This window comes from Xenopus laevis, chromosome 3L (genome assembly GCF_017654675.1).
Source record: "Xenopus laevis strain J_2021 chromosome 3L, Xenopus_laevis_v10.1, whole genome shotgun sequence".
NCBI classification, from domain to species: domain Eukaryota; kingdom Metazoa; phylum Chordata; class Amphibia; order Anura; family Pipidae; genus Xenopus; species Xenopus laevis.
Window position 1 is genome coordinate 114023359 of NC_054375.1, and position 27608 is coordinate 114050966.

The following is a 27608-nucleotide window of genomic DNA, read 5'->3' on the forward strand; positions in this document are numbered from 1 at the left end:
GAAATCCATATTGTTGGTGCATCAGGAATTGTGCCATGTAAGGGAGCTTGATATGTCTCACACTACTCTACACTACACTACTAGGAAGAGTAAATCCAATGAAAGAAAATTAAATACTAGGTAACTTTCCAATATACATACATTTCTGCACGCCTGGTTCTGACATTTATAAACAATGTAGCAAAAGCCAGCTTTCCTCCAAACCAGACTTTATTTCTCATTATGCCTTACATGCTTCTTAACAAGCCTGCTTTTGGCCATCTTCTGCTACATTGTTTCAACAGTTAGAATCACCAGTGCATGCTCTCATTCATTCACATCTCTACTGCTGTCTACATCGTTAAGCGGAACACACTCACTCCTCTCTTTCTCAAAGTACCGGTAAAATTGGAATTTGTCTGCCCACTTTAGTTAGTTAGCTAATTTGCCTAGTTTTTTTTTTCTCTTTTTTTTTTTCTATTTTTTCGTTTTCCTTTTTTTGTGTATATGTATATATGCTACTTACTTGCATTTGACACCAGCTGAAAAGGCTTCAAAAATGACATATTGGGCCTGTGCATTGCCGATTTGTGACATTTGCTATATTCCTTTACAATGGTGATATTTTACTTATGTATGTCTGGTGTTGCATATAAAACCAAAATAAAGAATTTATAAAAAAAGAATCACCAGTGCAAAGAATAACAAGGGACTGGTAGAGTCTGCTTTCAGTAGCGATCACATTTACAAATAACACCATGGGGCAGATTTATTTATTTATCTAATTAAATGATCTAATTTTTTTATGTTCAAAACTCTTAAGTTCGTATTGTGTATTATACAAACTCAATTAGAGTTTTAATTCAAATTTTAAAGATTTATCATACTCTGGCCCTTTAAGAACTCAAATTCGACTAATCGCCACCTAAAACCTCCCGAGTTCATGTATAAGTCAATGGGAGAGGTCCAGGGACCAATTGGGACATGTTAGTAGTAGGGATGCACCGAATCCAGGATTCGGTTCGGGATTCGGCCCTTTTCAGCAGGATTCGGCCGAATCCTTCTGCCCGGCGGAACCGAATCCGAATCCTAATTTGCATATGCAAATTAGGGGCAGGGAGGGAAATTGCGTGACTTTTTGTCAGAAAACAAGGAAGTAAAAAATGTTTTCCCCTTCCCACCCCTAATTTGCATATGCAAATTAGGGTTCGGATTCGGTTCGAACCCCCGAATCCTTTGTGAAGGATTCGGGGGTTCGGCCGAATCCAAAAAAGTGGATTCGGTGCATCCCTAGTTAGTAGCCTTCCTGACATTCGAGTTTTTTACTGACTGTAAGAGGATTATTTATCAAGGTCTGAATTTATCTCAATATCGGCTGCTACAAACTCCGATCTAACCCGCTTGGGTTTTAAACGCTTATTTATTATTACATTTTCCTGAAAATTTGCTTTGCTTGAAAAGCTCAGATTTTCACGATTTTTTGGTGAATTTGTCCCGAAATCTTTTTTCGGAGTTTTCACCTGAAATTTTTCGGAGTTTTCACCTGAAAGCTTGTGAAATTGTCCGAAACCCCCGACAAAACCAAAAATCAATGGGACTGTTCCCATTGACTTTTATGCAACCTCAACAGGTTTGAGATGCCGTGTTTTTATATTCTGGCTTTTTAGCCCCCAGGGTTAAAATAATTCGTGATTTTTTTAAAAAAAAAAAACCCACAAATTTTTCCGATTTCGGGAAATTTCGGGTATTCGGAGCTTAATAAATAACCCCCTACAACTTGAACACATTTTACTGACTCAAAAACACGAATCAAATTCAACTAAACTCGATTCGAGTTTTTTTTGGAGAAAAAACCTCGAATCAAGTTTAGTAAAATTTGATTTGAGTTTTCCAGTCTGTAAAATTCGTTCAAGTTTTAGATATTCAATTTTTTTGATAAAAAACTAAACTAAATATACCGAATTTTGAGTATATTCAAATTCAAAGGTGTTAAAAAAAACTCGAAAATTTGAAATACGACCCTTGATAAATATGCCTCCAAAAGTTTAATCAATGTTTATTGGAAAAGTTTTTTGGAATTACATTTTCATTTAGGAAACTTGATAAATAAGCTGCAGCCACCTCAGTCATGCCATGGAGGGGAGGGGGCCTTAAGCACCCTGCACTAAGTATTTGCTGACACATGTGATCTCCATGAATATTAATTTTTCTCTGTTGCTATGGTAACTAAATTTGGTGGCACGTCAAGCAATGCAGTGGAAAGTTTCATCTGAAGTACCAGATATATAAAATCAAAGTGTGGTCTTAAACAAAATGTGCAAATCCCTATATTCTATATATTTTTATAGCCATTATCATCAAAATGCTTTGTAGGGCGTTCTCTACCTAATGTACAGTACAGTTAATATGATAATCTTTGGATTTCTGTTTCTGAAATCAACAATTAATGCTTGTCTGGATGAATTGAATGGGTTTCATTTATTATGTTTTTTTTACACTTTGCACCTTATGAGATTTACAGGCTGTGCCCAAATATGCACCTTTGTGCTCACAAATGGAGGAAAGAGTTAAGGCAGTTTCCTGTGTGCAGCTATGGCAGTGCTAAATATAAATATTTATATAATATATATATATATATTTCCATGACATGTGGCAGCAGATAAATGAGTGTAAATAGCTACCCCGCAGGCTGGGGACTAGCCATATCTCACATATAAGCGTTTTTTCTGTAAAGTCAGTTTTACATCTGTTATTATGCTGACATCCTGCTTGCTTCTACGTCCAGAAGGTTTTCTGAAATGCAGCATGCAGTAATATTTAATATATATAATCCTTCATTTTGGAGTAACTTTACTTATTCCTCTCTCTGTAAATAGTGACACAGTATTAAACTACAATAAATGAATGTTGATGGCAAAACAATCTTTATATTTATTTTACATGTAAAATGTTTGTAGTAGCCATTAAAGGGGTTGTTAACCTTTTCATAATTTTTAATATAATGTAGAGTTATATTGTGAGACAATTTGCAGTTGGTTTTCATTTTTTATCATTTGTGTTTTTTTAGTTATTCAGCAGCTCTCCAGTTTACAATTTCAGCAATCTGGTTGCTAGGGTCCAAATTCCCTTAGAAACCATGCCTTGGTTTGAAGAAGAGACTGGAATATGAATAGGGGAGGGGTCTGCTACTAATAAAAAGTAGGAATAACAATATCTGTTTAGCCTTTCAGAGCATTTGTTTTTTTAGGTGGGGTCAGTGACCCCCATTTGAGATCTGGAAAGAGTCTATAAAACTATAAAAAATAAATAATGAAGACCAACTGAAAAGTTGCTTAGAACAGGCCATTCTATAACATACTAAAAGTTAACTTAAAGGTAAACCACCCCTTTAAGGTATGATTCTCCACATTAAGGAAAAATCTCATCTCTCACGTAATTAATAAGAGACCTTTAAGTTTGGTACAGCAGACAATACAAACAGTTAAGCAACACACCAGTTTGTTTTTACAATCATCATGTTTCAACCTTGTTCTAAATGGTATCCCTATATCTTTGTGTTTGTGTGTTGAAAAGAGGCCAGAGCAACAATACTGCAAACAAGGTAGCGTGTCAGAACAAGACTGCCCCTCCCAAGTGAACTGATCAACTCAAATTCTGCTGGCTGCATCTATAAAGGCAGACAATGCAGATTGGGCAAGTGCACCTGGAGCTTGTCAACAGCCCAGCTGAATTGGTTCCAGATTTATAGCCAAAGAGTTAACGGCCATCTATTACTGTTTCAATAGAAAGAAAGTGATTGGCAGGAGAGTGCAACCAGGAAATAGTTCCTCATTAAGTGCTATTGACATGGCCATGATGAACACCTAGGCTATACAAGCAAAGGCAGACACAACAATTGTGTGCATAAAAGTAGACGCAACAAGTTGCATTCCACCTGCGTTAAAGCTTGCGTGCACCCGAGTGAGTCGAGGGCAATCCGGAAGAATGGGCTGCGTTCCTTCCTCTGTTCCCCTGCAGTGAAATGTAGGAGAGATCGGCAGCAGGAGAAAAAGGGGGAAAGCATCTGTGTGACAGTCCTTAAAGGGCAAGTCAACCCCAAAATAACAATTTGCCAAAGAAAACATCATTCTAAGCAACTTTTTAATATAAATTCATTACAAATTTTCAGTGCTTTTAAAGTTGATATTGAAAGCCGCATTGGCTTAACTCCCAGTTGTTACTTTTTAAACAATGTTGCAACAGTCTTGGTTCCCCAGCAAAGACAGATCAGTTAATTAGCTGCCTTGTCTTACATTGTATCGACAGTCTTAAAGGAGAACTAAACCCCCCACAGTCAAAAGTCTCCACTGGCCCCCCGCCCCCTGCACACCGTTACACCAGAATTGTGTCCCTTTATAAATACTGGCCCGCAAATGCTGGATAGCGCAGCGGAGCACAGGGGTGCAATGTCCGCTAGCCTCGGCAGATCCTCTTCTTGCCATTCAGTAATTTACGGAGCCTTCCGACTCCAACTTCGCATGCACCATATATGGACATATCGGCGCTTGCTTAACGAAGAAGCCGACGAACATGGCGCCCCTCTGCTTCTCTGCGCTGTTCTGCATGTACGGGTCAGTATTTCTAAAGGGGACACAATTCTGGTGTAACAGTGTGCAGGGGGGAGGCGGGCCAGTGGGGTTTAGTTGTCCTTTAAGCTGGCCATACACTATGAGATCCGCCAAACGAGCAGATCTTTCCTCGATATGCCCAGCAATGGCAGGGCTATATCCGAACGATTGGATTACAACGAGGAGCAATGGGCTCTGACGGGTCAATCGCCTGAAAAATTAAACCTTTCTGATCGATATTGTGGCCAGATATGGATCAGGAAGACTCGTCAGAAGCCCCCATACACTGGCAGATAAGCTGCCGAATTGGTCTAAAGGACCAATATTGGCAGCTTTAATCTGCCCCCGTATGGTCACCTTTAGCCATCAGGGCAGAGAATAGAAAGGGACAGACAAACACGGCTTTCAATACCAATACATATACAAATAACTTTAAAACCACAGAAAATCTGTAATGAGTGTATATTGCAAAGTTGCTTAGAATAATGTTTTCTTTTATTATTTTGGGGTTGACTTGCCATTTAAACATACAAAATATGTGTTAATGCCTGTAAAGAGAAACAAAAATTTAACAAATTAAGCATTTCAGACATTTTACATTTTACACATGCTGTCAGTGCCAAGTCCCAACAGAAAAGTGTAAATAATGCTGCAAGCCAACTTGCACAGCCTGGAAAATGGCAATTAGATAAGCCTTCACCAGCATAAGCACTGGTACTATCAGCATCAATTTGCTTCTCCATGTGAAGTACACAGAAACCAACCAGTTACTTGCCAGGGGACTCCAAACTACAATTCCCAGGACACTGGCTGGATGTCTTACTTATCATGATACGTTTGATCTTTTGGAGGGGTACTAATTGTATGCAGCATGTAAACAGAATGTTTTAATGTGATTAACAGCTGGGGAGCCACAGGGTGCCTATTCCTGTCAATGGATGGATAGGACTTGGAGCAACTATAGTGACAGCAGACGTCCCAAACTTGCATTACACAGCACTTACATGTGTTTGCTTAACCAGCCAATGTCTTCAGCCACATATTGATCTCCGTTTCATTTAGCAGAACAAGCTGGGCAAGCTGACCTGAATGCCTGAACAGTCACGCTTCTACACAGAGACCAGAAGAATCACTGTCCGTCGCGTCTAACCATACATTTCTATAGATTTCGAGGGAAGAACCCTTTGATAAGCTGCTAACATAACTCAATCTGAGGTTCCTTTGATCCACAAAGAAATTAATATCAAGCAGACTAACAGTATACTAAATTAATTATAGAGTGTATTAAAGGAGGGCTAAACTACAACTTGCTCCTCTGTCTCCTAGAAATCGGTAAATTACACTATTTTCCTACAGGATTACTTCTGATGAATTCCCTTAAAGGGACATTAGCATTTATTCTCCCCACTGATTATTTTCTTTACACTACTTTGTTAATTTTAACCATTTGTGTGTGTATATATTTATATATATATATATATATATATATATATATATATATATATATATATATATATATATATATATATATATATATATATATATATATATATATATATATAGTTATTTTTATTCACACAGTTAACATCCAGCCACTAGGTGAAAACTGAAAAATGCTAGAACACTTGGAAACATGGAACCTCTGAAGAAACATCATTGGAACAGCCCTCTTGGCATTCTTACCACTCCCTTCTCTATAAACAACTGTTCATAGATGGAGTGCATGACAGTCTACAAAAGGCCTGAATGTGACTTGAAGTAGTCTATTTAAAGAGAATGCAGGCAGGGCAGACCTAACTACTATGTTTACAGCTGCACTACTTGTCTACCCCCTCTCAGGGCAATGTCACATGTAGAACTTTATCCCCAGTGGGTGGCTTTTCCTGTGGGCATCAAAGCTTCCAAAAAGTAAATTGAATCCAGAAGAATGAGGATCTTCACATGTATTATTATTATCAAGTATTCATAAAGCGCTGCATGTATTATTGTTATCATTATTACTTACACATAAAGAGCCAATTTGTAATTGGTTTTCATTTTGTATTATTTGTGGTTTTTCAGTTATTTAGCTTTTTATTCAGCAGCTCTCCAGTTTGCCATTTCAGTAATCGGATTTCTAAGGTCCATATTACCCTAGCAACCATGCACTGAACCTGGGCTGAAATATGAAAAGGAGAAAGGACCTGAATACAAAGATATTAATAAAAAGTAACAATACAGTTGTAGCCTTACAGAGCATTTGCTTTTTAGATGGGGTCACATCCATGTGAAAGCTGGAAAGAGTAACAAGAAAAAGGCAACAACTATAAAATTGGTTTTCATAAATAATGAAAACCAATTGCAAAGTTGTTTAGAACTGCACGTCCTATAACATACTAAAAGTTAACTTAAAGGTGAACCACTACTTTAATTTGAGCTTAGAAAGCACAGCCAGAAGGAGTTAGGACTGTCTCACCTAATCAGGGCACTTGGGGGTATAGTAAAAGAATAGTCAAATGATTATCAAGTTATTTCCTTTCTATCAAACAATAGAAGCCCTTCCTTGCTTTATTGCAAGTATTCTAGGTATACACTAACTTAACACTAACTAAGTTCTCTTTTAGATGGTCTCCATGTGCTTGATGGGCCAGAGCCCAAACACTATCCGATTCTGAGTTTTGTCCAGCACCAGTGGAATAAAGTGGGCCCTCTACAAACAGAAAATATTCGGGGGGTTGCACACTCCTGCATGCCCCCAACCTAGCAGCACAACCAACCCCTCCCCCCCTCCTATGTTGCCACCAATCTGCTGCAAATAAAAGCGGGCAGAATGTTTGCAGTTTAAAGGAATAGTTCAGAGTAAAAATAAAAACTTTGTAAATAGATAGGCTGTGCAAAATAAAAAAATGTTTCTAATATAGTTAGTTAGTATAAAGGCTGGAGTGACTTGATGTCTAACATAATAGCCAGAACACTACTTCCTGCTTTTCAGCTCTCTAACTCTGAGTTACTCAGGGACTTGAAGGGGGCCACATGGGACATAACTGTTCAGTGAATTTGCAATTGATCCTAAGCATGCTGGTTAGATTCAAAAGTAAACAGTTAAGAACCATGTGGCCCTCCTCTAGTCTCTGGAGCAGGGTCTGCTATATGGTAGTTTCACCACTGTCCAGCACCCAAGTGGTAAAATCAGATAAAAACCCTGTTTGGTCACACTCTCCAAATAAATGGATATTTTTGTGTTATGGTATTAAACAATCTTAAGCCTTTCAGATAAAATGGGGGGGGGGGGTTTCCTCCATTTGTTTTGTAAGCTAAATGCTTTGATCTTAAAGGCACAACTAGAATCCCTGCCATGAAGCCAGAAAAGTACAGGCAGTTTGTGTACCAATATATCGTTTACAGGTATAAAAAGATACTTTTCATTCAAATGCCAGAATCTTATTTAATAGTGCATTTTATCTTATAAACAGATCCTCTTTCTGTAGGAATGACATTTATGTCTTGCACAAGGTAAGAGGGAAAAAAATTATATGATTCGGAAAATGACTGTCAGTGCCATGACACACAGCCAAGAGGAGCACATGTAACGATTTAAAAACACCTCAATCAAAATGATATTTTCCTCAAGATGACACTGTCTAGTGCTCCCAGAAAAGGAACAATATTTTCCATACAGGACATGTCTGGTTTATGTACTGGCGGAGAAACGCAATTTAGTGTAAGGAAGTGGCTTGGGCTCAAGAGAAATTAATGTTATCACTGGGAAATCTGCCATGTGGACTTTGAGAAGCACTAACTCTCAATGCAAAGCAGGTGCAGCCGCTTGCCCTAGGAGGCAATGCTTAGTCTTTGAGTTTTGTACTGCAGGCATATTATGCTACCATATCTAATTTCTAAACCCTATCACCGTGATGAGGAAACATGAGAATGGGGTTTAATGTAACTGAAAAGTGAAGCATTATGCACTGGAAAGCAGACGTGCCATTAAAGGCATACTATCCTAAGAATACAAAGTGTTTCATTTTATCTGAAGCCAATGAGGAATAGTTTGAAGTAGTTCTGGAAGCTTATGTCTTTTGTTACTGCTTTAAAAGTTACTGGAGCTTTTTTTTGTTGCTGGCATGGGGGGGAATCCAATTTCTGGTACACATCTATTTCTATTTCCTTTCTGGCATTCAGAATCCAGTCTTGCTTTGTGGCAGAGATGTCTGTGTTTGACTTCATAACGAGATTGAAACAAATAAGGGGACTGAAGCAAAATAAAAAAAGATGCATTGTACTTATATAGACAGAAATCTTTAACATTTAGGGGCCGATTCATGAAGCTCGAGTGAAGGATTCGAAGTAAAAAAACTTCGAATTTCGAAGTGTTTTTTGGGCTACTTCGACCATCGAATGGGCTACTTCGACCTTCGACTGCGACTACGAATCGAACGATTCGAACTAAAAATCGTTTGACTATTCGACCATTCGATAGTCGAAGTACTGCCTCTTTAAAAAAAACTTCAACTCCCTACTTCGGCAGCTAAAAGCTACCAAAGTCAATGTTAGCCTATGGGGAAGGTCCCCATAGGCTTGCCTAAGTTTTTTTGATCGAAGGATATTACTTCGATCGTTGGCTTAAAATCCTTCGAATCGTTCGATCGAAGGAATAATCCTTTGATCGTTCGATCGTAGGATTTGCGCTAAATCCTTCGACTTCGATATTCGAAGTCGAAGGATTTTAGTTCCTAGTCGAATATCGAGGGTTAATTAACCCTCGATATTCGACCCTTCATACATCTGCCCCTTAGGGGCCGATTCATGAAGCTCGAGTGAAGGATTCGAAGTAAAAAAAACTTCGAATTTCGAAGTGTTTTTTGGGCTACTTTGACCATCGAATGGGCTACTTCGACCTTCGACTACGAATCGAACAATTCGAACTAAAAATCGTTAGACTATTCGACCATTCGATAGTCGAAGTACTGCCTCTTTAAAAAAAACTTCGACCCCCTACTTCGGCAGCTAAAAGCTACCGAAGTCAATGTTAGCCTATGGGGAAGGTCCCCATAGGCTTGCCTAAGTTTTTTTGATCGAAGGATATTCCTTCGATCGTTGGATTAAAATCCTTCGAATCATTCGATTCGAAGGATTTAATCGTTCGATCGAAGGAATAATCGTTCGATCGTAGGATTTGCGCTAAATCCTTCGACTTCGATATTCGAAGGATTTTAGTTCCTAGTCGAATATCGAGGGTTAATTAACCCTCGATATTCGACCCTTCATACATCTGCCCCTTAAAGTGGACCTGTCACCCAGACACAAAAATCTGTATAATAAAAGTCCTTTTCAAATTAAACATGAAATCCAATTTCATTTTTTTATTAAAGCATTCATAGCTGTTGTAAGCTCATTTAAAAATTTCAGCTGTCAATCAAGTGTTGTCTGCCCCTCCTCTATGCCATGGGCATAGAGGTGGGGCAGACAATTACTTTCACTTTCCATTCAGCACTTCCTACATGTCACTGCTCTCCACACATTCCCCCGTTCTCTTTACCATTTAATTGTGTAGCCAGGGCATGGGGATGGACATCAGGTCCCCCATTCTGGTGCACAAACAAGATTCTGAGATGATGCAAGGCTCACCTTAATAACAGTGTCCATAAAATGGCTGCTGCCTGCTTGCTATCATTTTGAATTCCCAGACTGAAGGAAACAAGATTCAAATAATTTATATAGTGTAATTAAAGTTCATTTTGCTTGACTAATGTGATAAAATAGAATTTTGAATAATTTTTTTGGGTGACGGGTCCCCTTTAATGTACCAAAAATAATAGCCCACTTAAAAGTGGTAATAAAGCCAAAAATATCAGGTTGCCTAATGAGATTCACTATCCACTATGCATAGATTACAAATTTCCAGTAGTTTTAAAGTTGTTCGTATGTTCGTAAAGGTACTTGCTACTGAAAGCAATATGTGCCTGTTCTTCGCACTACTGGTTCTGACTGCATGTACTATGGAAACAATGTTCCAGGAGGTAACTCCCCATCAGCCAAAACCAAGTCTGTGCAAGGCCTGAGCAATGGAAAATGTAAGAAATGGAATCTTATTTGGAGGAGACCAGATTACTTCTGTATTGTTTCAATGGTACATGTAGTCTAGCAGAGACAAACAGATACTGCAATTAGATATACAAATAAATCATTGACAAATATTTCTAAATTTACAACTCCTTTAAATCTTATGTAAAAAAATAAATAAATGGCATTATTAGAAAAGTGGGTAATTATGTGATAATATCATCCATTTTTAGGAAACTCTTTATTCTAATAAGTGTTCCAAATAAGAGGCTTGAAATAGACTGTGTTTTTAATTGCCAGCGCCAACAAAAAATAAATATCTAAATCAATATATATTTGCAATAAACGAGCTACTCATTTTAATCAGACTAATCAATAATCCAAGGGACAGTATATTTAACTGGCAATTTCAGTAAGTACAGTATTACTTTTGTGGCCTTCCCCTATCCTGTACCAAATCAAATCAGTGTGTCATTGACACCCCTTCAGGGTGTGCGTAAAACTGCCCTTCTAATTATCTGAAAGTCTAAATTGCTTTCTCTGCCTGAGCAAAATAAAAGATTTATGTATGTGCACTGAGCATGGGAGTGGTGGGTGGACTGATACCTATTCCCAATATCTTCTTCTGCCTAATAAGAAAAATAGGTGTTGTGTGCTAAACTCATCACAAGATTGAAAGTGCTTGACACCTTTTCTCTAAATGTTTCATCAAAGCCACAAATCTCTAAAGCACAGACTCACAATCATACAGAACACCAAATATAGCACCAACATGTCAGTGCATAAAAAGGGAACATGCACTTGCCATGAGAAGTACAATCTCTTTCATTACCAAATAACCCCACCAACTCACAGAACAATAAAAACAAACCAACCATTAACTGCAAATTACTTAACCTTAGGTCCCCAGACATTGCAGAACTTAACTTACATGAAGCATTACTTGTTTTTATGGTCAGAGATGTAGTCCAACAGCATCTGGGGATCCAAGATTAAAAAAAGGGCATTAGCTGAACCAGGCCCATATTAGAGATATGCTGCAATCAGACTTCTCAAGCAACAATTGCCTGACCTGTAAGTTCAAAAAATAGGCCTAGGAGACTTTCATTAAAATAATGAAGAGGAGATTTCTCCGGAGACAAAATGCCCTGAATCACCATAAACTATAAAACGATAGACAATAGATGTATATGCTGCTTTACATCTTTACTAATCTGAAGTACATGGTTGGTTGAAGCAAGAGTACGATGCGCTCATTGTTATACAGAAACAATACAGAAACAATACCAATAACAATTATGCTATAAACAAACATACATATATTTAATTCTCAGGTGCCAGATCTTATTGTTCCAGCTAATGATGCTTTTGGCAGGTTCAACAGAGAATATTGAATGGAAAATGTTACATATACACTACTGAAAATGTTATAGTAAAGAAGTAACTGTATGATAATCCCACACCTGTAGTTATGGTCTGCATTTAGTTATCTTACTGCATAAGGTTTCAGGTTTTGATTCAAGTCACCCCTTTGTGGTCAGTCACCATAGCTTATACCAAGGTTAAAGGTAAATGAAAACACCGTTGCCTCAGTCCTCCTAGTACAGTTGTAAGAATATCTGGAGTAGCTAATAAGGATTCACTAAAAATTATATCTGAATTAGCCTTCAGGATGGGCGCTCAGGAATATCAAGTGATCAAATTGGCAATAAACTATAAATGTCATTATAAATAGCCTTCATGTAAGACCCAAACCATGACCCCCTACATAATTCCACTCCACTGTTTGAGAACTTACTGTATCAGTATGCAACTTCACATGGAGAATTAGCTTTAAAATTTATGGCTGACATTTTCTGAAAATGGAAGCATGCAAAACGTCTTCTATTTAAAGATGTCAAATAGTTTCACTCTATTTAAAGGACAACAATAGTCCACAAACTAGCGAAAATATGAATTAAAGAGAGGAATATAACTGATTAAAAAATTATTTTTCAATCACAAAGCTGATTCTCAGACTTAATTATTGGGGTCCCCCAAGAATAAGGTAAAGAAAACTTGCTCTAGAGAAACACACTGCCCTGAAGTAAACAAGCAAAGAACCCAGTTAGTGATCAGGCATATAGTTAATTAGTAATCTGCAAGTTTCCTCTTTTTTCCTTACTTGTTTCGCACATCCGTTCAGTTTAGGTCAGCAGAAAAGATTAATAGGTGTTTTCTAAGAAGTATAGCTCTAATTAGAAACCACTGAGGCATCAGTTTACATCAAAGGACTGAGACCACAGAAAGAATTATGGAATTTTATTCCCATTAAAAGTATTTAGAATAGGAAACTGAGACAAATTAGCACTTCCCGAAGACAATTTGTACAAAGCACTAACAGAAATAATACTAATATAAGTGTCTAACATAGGAATACAGGCAGAATATCAGGTGTCTGAGCCAAACTGTGCTGGCTACAGTGGATGGTGAAACTGGGCCCATCTGCATGTTCAGGTCACAGATATTATCTCATTTATAGATATATGTAATGATCTGTGTTTCAGTTAAATTCTGCCTGTAAAGGTGAGGCCCACTTTTCATGGTCACACTAAGGAACCAGACTGCTACATGGGTTGAAACTTAAAGGGCATGTCAACCCCAAAAAACTAAATTTGCATTATACATTTATTAAACATTTTCAGTGCTTTTAAAGTTATAAAATTGCTATTGAAAGCAGCATTTGCTTAACTAATGGCTATTACTTTTTAAACAATGTTGCAAAAGTCTTAGTTGCCCAGCAAAGACAGGGCTCTTAATCAGCTGCCTTGTCTTTAGGTGGCCATATACTATAAGATCCTCTCGTTTGGCTAGTTCGGGTAATATCGGGCTATATCGGGTTAATCCGATGGCCCTAGGGCCAAACAATCGAATAACGATGGCAATGGGCACCACCACGTTGTAGGACTACAATCAACTAGCCAATGGGGTCCTCAATAACAGGAAAATTCAATCCTGCCCGATTGATATCTGGCTGATATCTGGCCAGATATCGATCAGGGAGACCCATCGGAAACCCCCATACACGGGCAGATAAGCTGCCAAATCGGTCAAAAAGGTTGCTTGGAATTATGTTTTATTTTATTAGTCAAAAAAATTTTTTCTGGGTTGACATTCCCTTTAAAGAATGCTGCAGTAGAATGCTGCAGTTTCAGAAACTGTATATTGCTAACATTCCCACTGGAATCTAATAATGTTTCTATAATGAGCTCCAGAGTATAGTTTACATAGCAGATAATGTCCCAAGGCTTTGCCAAGTAGCCAGAAGTCCCAAAGTGTAACTTCTGTCTTCTAGATATTTTGTATATATTTAATTTAAGCTTATGCAAAAGCTAAACCCTGCAAGTGCCTGACAAAATGTAAAAAGCTAATGTCATACAGGACACTTGCTCTGAATTATTCAAGAAAAGTTCATGCTGAGAAGACACGCAGTTCTATTCAACAAGATTCCCAATAAATATGGATCAGAAGGGGTGGTTAATGCAAAATCATATTTTTATACCTATGTAATAGAAATCATAGGTCCCCACACTGTATAAGTCCCCTGGGGTGCGGGTGCAATTAATGGATGAGGGGACGGCCCAGACTAGTAAATTATTCAGCTTGTTGTACACAGGCCTGATCGCATGGTATCTGACAAATCATCTGATCCTGCAGGTCATAGTTTCAGGTGTCATACAAGAGGCCACAGATCTGCTTGGCCACCTATACAAGATTCACTTATTTCTGGCCACACACCCAGACATGTGGTACAGCATAACGTGACAAAGAGCTGCAAAGATGGGCTCCTCTTCGTTTCCTTTCAGGCAACCACCCATAGGCAGAGAATGTTTTTTTTGTTTGGCAAGTTTGCCATTCAGAGACTGATATACTTAAAGCTATTGTCAGATGTAATACTAACCCCCCTACTAACTATTGTGGTTCCCACTGACTTAGTGGGAACAATGTTGAAGTGCAGGTTGGAGTGTTTTTTTTTTTTAAAAATCGCTGCCCAATTACACAGCACTGAATTCACAGTTCCCTTGCCAGTGCACTTAGTCACTCTGAAATTCCACTGTGAGCATTTTCAAACAACAAAGCAATTACACAGCAGGAATAAAGTTGGGCTCATTTGTGGCTGCATTTGCCATATGTGCAGGAACATGAAGTTGTGCAAAAACACAGTGAGAGACAGTGGGTACTGTCCCCCAGCACTGAAGCTATAACACACCAGACATATATAACATGCACTTTATATACCCTCAGAACAGAACTATTAGGATTAACTATTATCTCACCCAGGCCCGGATTAACCCCAGAGACAGACTTCATTAAAGGGGTTGTTCACCTTTAAATTAACTTTTAGTAAGATGTAGAGAGTGATATTCCAAGATAATTTGCAACTGGTTTTCATTTTTTTTTATTATTTGTGGTTTTTGAGTTATTTAGCTTTTTTCAGCAGCTCTCCAGTTTGCAATGTTTACACAATAGATAGTAGATATTAGAACACCAACACACAACAATAAAATCAGGTCTTTTGACAAATCCAGCATAAAAACAAAAAGCATGTCAAGCCAGATTTACAAATTTTTATTTAATGTATTAATGCCCCTTTAAAGGGGTTGTTCACCTTTGAGTTAATTTTTAGTATAATGTAGAGAGTGATATTCTTAGACAATTTATTGTTTGTGCTTTTGAGTTATTTAGCTTTTTATTCAGCAGTTCTCCAGTTTCAGCAATCTGGTTGCTAGGGTCCAAATTACCCTGGCAACCATTCATTGATATAAACAAGAGACTGGAATATGAATAGGAGAGTGCCAGAGTACAAAGATGAGCTATACAAAGTAGCAATAGCAATATATTTGTTGCCTTATAGAGCATTTGCTTTTAGGATGGGGTCAGTGACCCCTATCTGAAAGCTGGAAAGAGTCAGAAGGCAAATCATTAAAAAATTATAAAAAAAAAGATAAAATGAAGACCAATTAAAAAGTTGCTTAAAATTAGCCAGCAATTCTATGACATACTAAAAGTTTACTTAAAGGTGAATCACCCCTTAAAAGCTGTACGTCCATTACTGTGATTTTTAATGCAGTAAAAATTTGAAATCTACTGTATCTAATAAACACATTTCCAAAGAAAAAAATACAAATATTCGGTATACTACAGTTCATATTTGTATACATTCTACCTAGCATATATGTAGAATTGTGTAAATATGTACTGTATTCGTAAATGTCTGCTTAATGCTAGTTAAATTCAGGCTCTGCCCTACCAAAACAAGCACAAGCTTTCCCCTCTCTGTTCCTCCAAGAGGAATCTAGCTAGTTCCACTGCATGTGAGTATGTATAAACATCACTACTTCACCATTTCTTTTTTGGCGTTCAGCCGCAGGGGAGCGCAGGAATAGACGCAAGTCATTATTTGAAATGGGGCTGTACTCACTCAGGCGCGTGTAGGCGCCGAACGCAGGAAAAATGCAGCATGTTGCGTCTGAACCTGCGTTCGGCGCCTACACGCGCCTGAGTGAGTACAGTCCCATTTCAAATAATGACTTGCGTCTATTCCTGCGCTCCCCTGCGGCTGAACGCCAAAAAACGGAACGCAGGGGAGCGCAGGTCGGAACGGCCGTGTGTAAGAGCCCTAAGAAAACAGTAAATTGACTGAACACAGAGAAACACGCTAGTGTTCATGATGAGAATTTATTGGTAATTATCTATGATGAGTGTGCGAATCTAAGAACGTGCGTAGCTTTAAATTTCTATTCCTTCTAAAACAAAAAACATATAGATATTCCAAATTTCCATCTCAAACTAGAATCCCCAGTCTGGATAGGCATAGGGTTGCCACCTTCTCTGAAAAAAAAAAGATCTTCCTATATTTATTTATCTTTCTTTGCTATTAATAACATTGGTATTGAGCGTCATTTTTACCAGCCAGACCAGTGAGATACAGACCTGGTGGCTACCTTAGATAGGCATTACAAGTTATTTCTGTTAAAGCCAAATAACATCCGGACAGAGGGTTCAAACAACAGACACGCTCCCTCCTGTTCTCATCCATAAAGCAAAGGTCACCAGGCTGACAAGCTGTAGTAAGAAAAACTCTGGGCTGCAGCTGCACTGGCGACATGCTTACGGACACAGATACAACGTGTACAAAGTGCAGCAACTGGACTCTACGCCAGTGTCTAGTAACTGAGTAGGCAAAAGCTTTTCTGTAATGCTGGGACCTTGCACTACTTCGGGAGTGCCATTGCAAATATTAGCGTACTAATGGGTGATGTAACTGAAACTCAAATCACAGATAAGGTCCAACGAGCTGAGATAATAAATGAGGTAAGGCTAGGCCAGTCATTCAAGCAAGACCTGAGAACACAGAAGAATATACAAACTATTTGAGAAATACTTTACTTTGAAAAGCAAAATAATGTCATGTAACCAAATGTTACAATATGAGCAGATTTTTCTAAGGCACTGTACAGGGACCATTGTCTATCATATCACTTGCTCCTCCTTTAGATTGTAAGCTCTAATGGGCAGGACGTTTGTATGTAATATATGTATGTGTAATGTTTACAGCCTTCCATTGTACAGCCATATGGAACATATTGGTGCTTTATTAATAAGCATTCATCTTAATAAAGGTTTATGTTTAATTCCCTCAGGGATGCAAGAATTGCCCACGTTCTGCATTACAATATTTAACCAGCTGGAGGTGCTCTGCTCTGGTCTGGCCGGTAGCATGACAAGTAATGTGTCCAATGCTGAACAGAGGTCTGACGTGAGACTTGTAGCAGCTACTGAAGGGCAACTGGCAGCAATAGGTGTTGGCGGTAGCTGAATTGTGGAGAACAGCAGGAGTGGAGGGGATAGTGATGGAGTTCGCCAGGGGGGTAACTACAGAGGAAGCAGACCCTGCGGCTGCGGGGGGGGGGCAGGAGGTATAGGGGCCCCATGAGGCCCTAATTCATATACAATTTCAATAAATATTGATAAAACAAGTCAACCTCTAGACATTTTGGGGGCCTGAATATCGAGTTCGACACTGTTTGACATATTTACATGTAGAGATTGACATGCCTCCCCCTCTCCCTGCGCTTGGGGTCTCCCAGAATACTGCTGGGCTCCCCTGTATGCAAACTGCATGGTACTTACCGTACGGTAACGTGAGCCTGGGGATAACCTCCTCTGTAGCTCTGACCAACAGGAATGTGCTGAGAGTGAACCCCACGACAAACAGGCAGCTCCATCTCCCCATGGCTAAATCCCGCAGCGCTGACTACTCGCTTCCCTCGCTCTCTCCCTCCTCCTCCTCCTTCTCTTCCCCAGAAGTCTGTCGGTGTATAATCCAAACAAGTGGGGCACAATGCCTGGTGCTGTGGAACGAGCCGACCTTTCCTCTGGATGGAAACACAAAACTTTTCTGCGTGCTTACAAACGACTCGCAGCTCCAGCTCAGACTTCAATGTAAGTCCCGCCTCCTGTCCTGAGTCATTGCTCCGCCCACCACATACTGCTGCCACTCACAGACCTGTCACACACAAGAGAGAGAGAGAGAGAGAGAGAGAGGCGCTTTAAAAAACAACTGCGCTGTCACTGGGTGCGTGGGAAAGGTAAGCTGCACCTTGGGAGTTAAAGGGCTAGTGCACATTTCAATTAGAATTCAATCTGTTGTAAACAGAGGTATACTGAGACAATATTGCCTGTATCCCTTTCAGTTCTGTTTTTGGGGATTTGGACTGCTGTGTCTATGGCTTAATTACCCTAGCAACAAGGCAGACGTGTGGAAATCGTGCCAGGATAGAATGATAAGCAAGAAAACAAATGCAACACAGATGTAGCCCAGAAAAAGCCAGAATAGGAAGGCTAATAATTTACAAATCATATAAAGGAAGACCGATTGAAACATTTACTTAGAATAGGCCAATACATAACATGCTGTTTTTTTAATTAAATGTGAACTTTCCCTTTAAATGCAGTTGTAGGAAAACCATTTATATAAATGTACCACATGGATGCAGCCTAACCAAAAAATCATTAATATCACAATTTTACTACACAACTCAGGTATTTGTAACCTATGGCTCTGCAGCTCTTGTAAAACTACAACTCTCACCCCCACCCCTTTCCCAAAATCTGTAAAGCCATAAGTAACAGATTTGCTAAAGTCAACTGCCTTCTGTATCAGTATGTTGTATTTTGTTAGAAGTACTTGTGTGCTTCACTAATAACAACATAAGAAATGTAAATGCGATTCTCCTTCACTTCCTGTTTCTTCACAACATCCAAACGCATCGGCACCAAACGCATCGTGGAGTTCCTCCCTAAGAGATAGAAATGTCGGATGTGTTGATCCGACACGACATGACTGTCAGATGCAGACACTGCATGCTGCATCTGCATCCGACAGTCGTGTTGGATCAACGCTGCGACTTCATCTGACATTTCTATCTCTTAGCTTATTTTCGTCACATGTGATTTGTCCCATGTGCTTTGTCGCAGCGTGTCGGATCGCACCAAAAACGTCCGTGTAGTCCTACCCTTATGGTTGCTCTGTGCTGCTACTGCCAGGGGCGCTCCGCCAATGAGGCGAGCTGAGGTGCTCGCCTCAGGCGGCAGCGCCAGACAGGATTCCAGGGGTGGCAAAAAGCCGCTCCTGCACCTTTAAGAGCCGAATTTCTGGTTTTTAAACCGGAAATTCGGCTGCGCTATTGTGAGAGAGCGCAATTGCGCTCTCCGCAATCGTGTTCCTGCCTCCCCTCGCCGACAGGTAAGTCTGTGCGGGGGGCGGCAATGTGCTGGCTACTGCTACATGCAATCCAAAATTACACGACATGTTTCAGGTACAATACCCTTTATCAAGTGAAACATGTACCCGAAACATGTTGTGTATGCCACCACTTGGAATTAAAGTTTATTTGCAGTAATTCTGCTGGAGTTCCTTTTCCTCCTGCTAATTTTGGATTGAATTTGCGACTGGGAACAGTTCATGTTAAAAATATGTAAAATTGGGACATGCCTAGAAAATATTGGGACCTGTGATCCAGAATACTCAGGACCAAGGGTTTTCCGAATAACAAATCTTAATTCTACTAGAAAATCATGTAAACAAATAAACCCATTAGACTGGTTTTGCTCCCAGTAAGGATTCATCATATTTTAGTTTGGATCAAGTACAAATTACTGTTTTATTATTACAGAGAAAAAGGAAATTATTTTTAAAATTTGGAGAAGGCCTTTGTGTAATTCAGAGTTTTCAGGATAACAGGTTTCCAGATAACAGATCACATACCCAGTGTTGGACTGGGCCGGCCCAGCCCTCATGAGCCCCCGCCGGCCCAGTCATGTTTCCCGATTGGTCTCCCCCTTGAAAAAAAGTCTCTGCTGCACAGCACAGGCACGCAGAGCGAGGGACAGAAGTTTCGTGCAGGTGCATGCCGCACCAGCATTTGCGCAGATGGAGACAGAGGCCCGAGAAGGAGGCGCGATGAGGTAAACCAGGAGGGGGCCACCGGGGACTGCCTTGAGGGGCCTTCATTTGGCAGTCCCAGTGGACCCCCATTACTCCAGTCCAACACTGCCCATACCTGTACAACAAATTGTCAATCAGTGCAGCCCACAACTAGCATTTATTTTCAGTCGATCTGGTAGAAAGCAAAAACGCTGCATTATTGTGCCCAGCATACAGTATACTAATAGGTGACTACTAAAACCTCAGACCCTTGTGTGATAAAGCATTAACAGATCATGTGAAAAATCAGGGGCACTTCTAGAAAATGCAGCTGGAAGATCAACTGTCAGCAGATTAGGATCATGTAAAACTCATAATTTAAATCCACCACGGCCAGAACTAGGGGTATGCAGCAGAGGTGTCTGCCTAAGGGGAAACAAAGTGGAGGGATCAACCTGGAGGGGGGCAGTAAGCTAGTGACTGGCGGTGGGGATGTACATGTGTGTGACTGGTGGGGGAGTGAAAACTGACACGAGTGCAGGATGATTGGGTGCTGGGCCTTGGGTACCAGTATCAACATTCACTGACGTAGCAAAGGCTTATGGATCTCCTATGTAAAATTGCATGGGATCCCTTATTCTTTGGTTGAGAACAAAGATTTGTATTTTTTAAAATATATTTTTTAAAGCACAGTCATATTTTTTTTCTTTTGAAGTTTAAAGCACATTATTGGAAACTGTAAATCTAAACCTCAGTGCTTGAATGTGTTCTCAAGAGTATATTCCCGCAGAATGATTCTGGTTTCTGTGCCAGCTGCGGAACTCACCAGGATTTCATACCCTGCACAAATGTTTAGATATCCACTTTCCTGGGGCCTCTCTATAGTAGCTATCAGATCTCCATTTTACAATGGATGGATTATTTTATTTATTGCAATTTTATTGTTAAAGAAAGCAATGGAGTCTAGACTCCCTGACACATAGCCAATAAAATGACCCGCTCTTATTCCTGAATTCTAGTTTTTTGTTCTGCACACATTAAATGGAGGAAATATACTTTTCACTCAGGCTTATAAATTGGTCAAGGTAAGAACAAAACCCTTTCATACAAAGCCAAAATGAGGACTGCAGTTACCAATCTACAAATATTTAATAGAAAATAAAAATAATAGAGAAAATTAGACTTTGCTTAAAGTTGTAAACCTGAAAATAACACACTGTCTAATAAAATAATGCAATTCTAAGCAACTTTCACATATACATTAATTACAAATATTCATATTATTTTAAAATGTAATTGCTATAAAAATCTGAATCTGCCTATCTCTTTTTGGTCTCTGCACTGTTGGTTTTGACTACTGAAACAGTGCAGCAGAAGCCACTGAGATGACTAATGGAAGGCATAATAGGAACATGAGTGTTGGCCAGTGTCGGACTGGCCCACCAGGATACCAGGAAAACTCCCGGTGGGCCCAGGTGTCAGTGGGCCCTCAGGCTGCTAAACTTTTGCCTTATTTCATGGCCATTCCTTATTTCTATGAGAATAAAGAGGTTAAATAGGTGGAATAATAGATTACAGTATGTAAAGAAAAGAGACTAGGTGAATAGAGGTTGAGTGAGGAGAGGAAGAAAATAGTACTGAGAGTGGGCCTCTGGTCTAAAAACTTTTTGTGGGCCCCTGGTGTCCCAGTCCGACACTGGTGTTGGCTGGAGGAGAGCTTGGTTCTGCTACAATGTTGTAATAAACAGAATCAGCAATCAGAGCAAAGAATTGCAAAGACAACCAATATTTTGGGAGTTGTTGTTGATCTACAACATGAGGGCCATTGGTTTTACACATAATATACCAAATCTGTTACACAATCTAATATGTTCTTTGTAATTTTAATCTACATACCTCCCAATGGGCTTCTTCGATGATAGGTACCTGGAGCATATGCCCTTACTGACCTACCCTAAAACCCTAAATATATAAAAACAGACTAGTTGTACTGACACTGGTTTAAACTAACACTCCTAGATCAGATCCTAAGATCTTAGCTTGCGTCAGAGGAATTCCAGTCATTTTGACCTCTATTGCCACAAACATAAGGTCAGGGTGTCATGGTGCTCTCACTGTTTAGAAGCGCTCCTGTATGTTTGTGGAGATGTCTTCAGATATTGTTGAAGTTTTACCCATAACCATGTTCCACCTAGTCCAGTGCCCACCACCTGTTTGTTACTATACTTGTCTTCCATTCTATTCTTTTATTGTTCTATTATTGTTATCTTGACCACTAGTCTTAAATCTCCAGTGGAATCTCCCAAGATAAATACAAACCCCAGAGTCATTAGTCACGAGTGAGAAAAGCCAGGAGTGTCACTGTTGGTGTTAGTCACCGGTTCAGTAAACAGTTTTACTCTGGTCACTACTGATACTCTGCTACAAGCCTGCCAGTGATAATACAATTAAAAATAACCACAAATGGGTCAACGTTGTCTATTTACTCCTAGTACTGACAAAACCTACACACTTCAAAGCAGGAATAACCTGTCTCCATAGATTGCACACATTCACTCTTTCCAGTTTACAAGCATTTTCCATTTGTTGTTTGTATATACCATCATTTTGTTTTGCTGACGTGCCTAGAGGTAGCCTTATTCCTCTGGTTTTCACCAGCAAATACAATGCACTTTTTCTATGTCACATGTCACATGGCCATATCAAGAGAGAAAAGGCCTAATGATTATGTCACACAGACCTGAAAAACCGCAATGTAAAATTTGACCTTTTCGTTTTAAACGTAAACCTGAAATATATTAAACATACAGCAGTGTAGTAATGCATGCTACTAACTAATGGACAGAGTTGCATTTTTACAAATAACCCACTTTAGCTATATGAGCCATATGACAAGTTCTCATTCAAATAGCTAAACACAAATATGTCTGTTTATTTTACTAGCTATTTAAACGGGACATTTGCCTTAAAAATGTAATTAAACTATGGTGTAGAGTAGAAAATGACATCTAATACATTTTCCAGCTGGCGGGTGGTAGTGTCACATTAAATTATGTCTTGTTTTAGGATTATATTCCCTATGACTGAACAGAAAGATAAGTAAACAATTAATAATAGCAAAAAAAGAAAAACTGAGTGTTGCTGGGGTCATTAACCTAGCAACTACTTAGCAATCTAAATTTAATTTTAAAAACTTGAATATAAAGGCAAATACTTGTTAAACCACAAAAATACCTGCTGCAAAGGTCCCCAGATTGCTTTCTATTTCCTGCATACTTAAAGTTACATTAAATGTAAGGGAGGCACCTATTGTAGTATCTCCAGCAATTCTAAAAGGTGAGTAGTGGGCCACACACAGTGACTTATACTGCGAGAACGCAGACAGAACCTAAAGAGAATGCAGACACAGAGAAATGTGATGATTAAGGTGCCCTAAGAGACTCCAGTGTGTTCGTATATCTATATGCTGCAAAACCAAAGCTCCCTGAGGTTCTCTTTGTCTGTTCTGAACTGAATAGCAGATAATGCCTCCTTATTCTTTAAAAAAAAATAATATGCTTTCTATTTTGCGCTGAAAAAATAGAAGCTATCAGATAACTGATCTGCTACTGTTTTTTTTTCTACTGTATTCAAATACCAACATCATAAAACAAACAGGCAGCCTACATATACCATAAAGCGTAACTCTTGAGTCAGGATGAACTGATATCACTTTTTCTTTTTGTTTAAATAGCCTGGATTTTATCCGTTATGCCATCATGGCACTTACTGGTGAGTCTCTAAGCACTGAAAATTGGCATTTGAAACTATTCACTGCTATTGCAACACTGTAGTCTCCTACTACTCTCTGGGCAGGACCAGCATTTAATTCTCTCTCAGTTTTGCCCTTGCTTTTGTAATGGAGGAAAGGGTCCCCAGCTGATGCTACATTTGTTATGTCAGCAGTCCATACTAGTTGCACTTCTGTCCACTTAGGGCTAGTCCACACGAGGAGATTCGGGGAGATTTTGTCGCCTGGCGACTAATCGCCTCGTCTTTTGAGCGACTATCTCCCCAAACTGCCTCTGCATTTTTCCCCATAGGTCACAATGCAAAGTCGCCTGCGCTCACTGAGGCAACTTCGGGCGACTATAGAAAACGCATCGCCACGTGTGCATTAGCGCAGGCGACTTTGCATGCCGAGGCAGTTCGGGGAGATAGTCGCTCAAAAGACGAGGCGATTAGTTGCCAGGGACAAAATCTCCCCGAATCTCCTCGTGTGGCCTTACCCTAATAGAACTGTTGGTCTAGTAGAAATGGTTAAAATACAGTTATTATGCGCAAAGTACAGACAGCAATTTTGCCCATTATGTTTTTCAACACTAACTATTGGAATATATACCAGAGCAGGCAATTCATTTTCTCAACAAGCCCGTGTTGGCATTTTCATGCAATTCACATTGGTAGCAATAATTTTGTTGATTGATGGCATATTTGGCACTTTGGTGGCAGAACATAACCAATTACAAAACAGAAACAAGCAGAAACGGAAGTGCTCGTCAGCACTCAATGTAAAATACCATTTTAGATACAAGTACTGAATTGAAGGAGTAATTTTAAACAGAGGAAAGAAAGAAACAATGAAAAAACACATGCACTTGGCTATCAGTGTATTTATTTAATGGCAACAGCTGACTTTTCCTAGGAAGATAAGAGGCCAGACTGTTCTTGTTGCTCTTGTTTATCACAATTGTGCAATTAAACAGGATGTAGTTAATTCAGAATTAGGTAAGAGTGACTTCCTTCTACACACCTGGTTGTGCTCATATTCCTTGGCTTGCTGATCTGTCTCCTCGGGGGGATGACTGTAATGCTTATTCACAAGCTGTGGGTGATAATTTGTGCCAACACTTTGTAATGAAATCTCAGGTGAATGTTCTAACATGGACCTAATTTGGGACATGTCTATCCTGAAGTTTGCTTATGAAAGGAACATCAGTTTCCAATAAAGCACTAACTGAAAGATGTCCCTTGTGCCATCACCAGCCTTAGAGGTGGCCATAGACACAAAGATCCGCTCGTTTGGCCACATCGCCAAACGAGCGGATCTTTCCCCAATATGCCATTAACAAACATGGCTATATCGGGGGTAATCTGATTGTTTGGCCGTATGGCCGAACAATCCGATTACGATGTGCTGTGGGCTCCGGCGGGATCGGTCGGGTCAAAATCAAACCTGACCGATCGACCAAACGACCGATTTACGCCGGACGAAAGATGTCGGCACATGCCACACACGATCTGAAAATCGTACGAATCCTCGATTCGTACGATAGGATCTGTGTGTGTCTATGGCCACCTTAAAGCGATCTGCTGCAACCTCAGCTCCTAAAGACGGAGACTGTAACCTATTTACATAACTACGGGGGATATTCTATGGCTAGTCTAAATAATATCTTTTCATCATGTATATCTCAACTAAAGAATGGATTCAAAAACTCTTAAGACTTTTAACAACAATTTATGAAGGGTAACTTACTAAAATATCAGAGTTTATACTTGTTAAAAAACACTTTTTTCACACATACCTTTAAATTAAGCAGGGCAGATCAGGTACTTTGTTTTATAGGGTATTGTGCTGCTAGGTGTGCTAAGTAGCGTGGTCTATTGTAGGAAAAACAAAAACCAATTAACTGACTTTACTTGCCCTTCAACATTTAACTATTTATAAACATGAATTATGCATTTCAGACATACCTAAACATACATGCACTGCTAACTAAATAAATAAGAGGCAATGCAAATGTTGTGAGCAGAAATTTGTGAAGCAAACCAAGTACCATACTCTTATTTACCCTTTGCATGAGCTCAGCACTTAAAAAAGCAGATTGGCATAAATTGGCACAATTTACACTGAAGAATAGGCACTCGTATGGGGATATGATTACTATAACTATGAACATAAGGTAACTATGCAATACACTGTATGGATAAGTGACATCTCTTGAGATTAGACAAAAGGAGGTTTCGTCTTCAGGTATAGAAATTAAATTGTGGATTTCTCTCCTTGAAGCAGCGTTACTGACAAATATAGTAGTTTCAAGCGGCTGCAGGGGGCCCAGACCACAGGGTCTGCTTCCTCCCCATACACTCTTATACCTGTGGGAAGAAAAGTGTATGAAACAGGTGGTCGGGGCATGCAGGCGCTATTTACATGTAAGCACATACAGATGCCACTGAGCTTACTACCCACACTTCCAGGTAGAAATGTACTCATACACACTTAACACTAAACTGTAGAAAAACAACTTGATTATACAGCGAATCCTAATTAAGCATGAATTTTATAATATTGGTGTAGGAATGCACTACTGACAGACACAGTAATCTGACAGGACATTGCTGACAGGTGCAGCTCACTAAACAGTGTACTGGTTATAAAGTTAGCCTAAATGTTTAAGAAGCAGTTTTCATGACAAAATTCTTTGGTCCTACTTTTTGTGATTCATGTGGTCTGCAAATACAAGTGCAGCTCACACCAAACTGATGTATTCGGAGTAAGCAGTTGCTGCTGCCCCCCCCCCTCCCCCAGAAATTCACTCTTAAAGTACCAGGAGCAGCATTTTTGCTGCCCCTAGTACCTAGTGGGGCGCTGCCGCCTGAGGCGACAGCTTCAACTTGCCTCATTGGCGAAGCACCCCTGGATACAACCTTGAAAAATTTTGCAATTTTTCGCAGTCTTGTATGCCAGTGCGCTTCTTCTCCGCATGTATTAGGAGGTTGCAGTAGCCTCTATCACTGGGCACCAAGCTTCTTTAATCTAATAGCATATTACAGGTGTGCAAGAGCTCTCTTCCTACATAAGACAAATTATCCACATGTTCACTGTGTTCTGCAGTGGCATTACTGGTCTCTAGATCAAAATCATTAAAGGGCCCTATAAACTTTGTCAATAACACATTTTCATACACATATGCTGAAAACGCTTATTAGTCAGTCTTAATGAGCCCTCTATACAGTGTCTGGTCCCAATTGGGAATATTTATCAAAGAGTGAAGTTAGAGATCGCCAAAGTCCTCTAAAGTGAAATTCCGCCACTCTCCATTCATTTCTACGGGATTTTGAAAGGCGTATTTATCAAAAGATGGACTTTCACTTTCACCCATTGATAAGTACTCTTTTAAAAACCCCATAGAAATGAATGGAGAGTGGCGGAATTTCACTTTAGAGGACTGGCGATCTCTAACTTCACTCTTTGATAAATATACCCCTTTATAGTTAACCCCATAGTAAACACAATATTGATGGAACTAAGGGTGGGGACATTTAACTAATTAAGTTAATTTAATTTATTATTTTAATTATTATTAAGGGTGGCTAAATGCACTGCCAATTAATCTAAAGCCTGGATTAGGGCTCTTACTCACTGGCGTTTTGACCTGCGCTCCCCTGCGTTCCGTTTTTTGGCGTTCAGCTGCAGGGGAGCGCAGGAATAGACGCAAGTCCTTATTTCAAATGGGGCTGTACTCACT

The 27608-nt window shown here is 39.5% G+C and overlaps 1 protein-coding gene across 3 annotated transcripts in view; it reads right to left on the bottom strand.

The window, feature by feature from the left end:
- Positions 1-27608, bottom strand: part of sema4b.L (semaphorin 4B L homeolog) — a 147541-nt gene that overhangs the window by 26009 nt on the left and 93924 nt on the right. For 2 of the 3 annotated variants that reach the window (XM_041586835.1, XM_041586834.1), the window contains exon 3: positions 17802-18177. In XM_041586835.1, coding sequence (XP_041442769.1) covers positions 17802-17904 — 103 coding nt within the window. In that variant the 5' untranslated portion in view covers positions 17905-18177. Of the gene's footprint in view, positions 1-17801; positions 18197-27608 lie in introns of those variants that run through there. The other variant, XM_018253188.2, reaches the window with a different exon arrangement.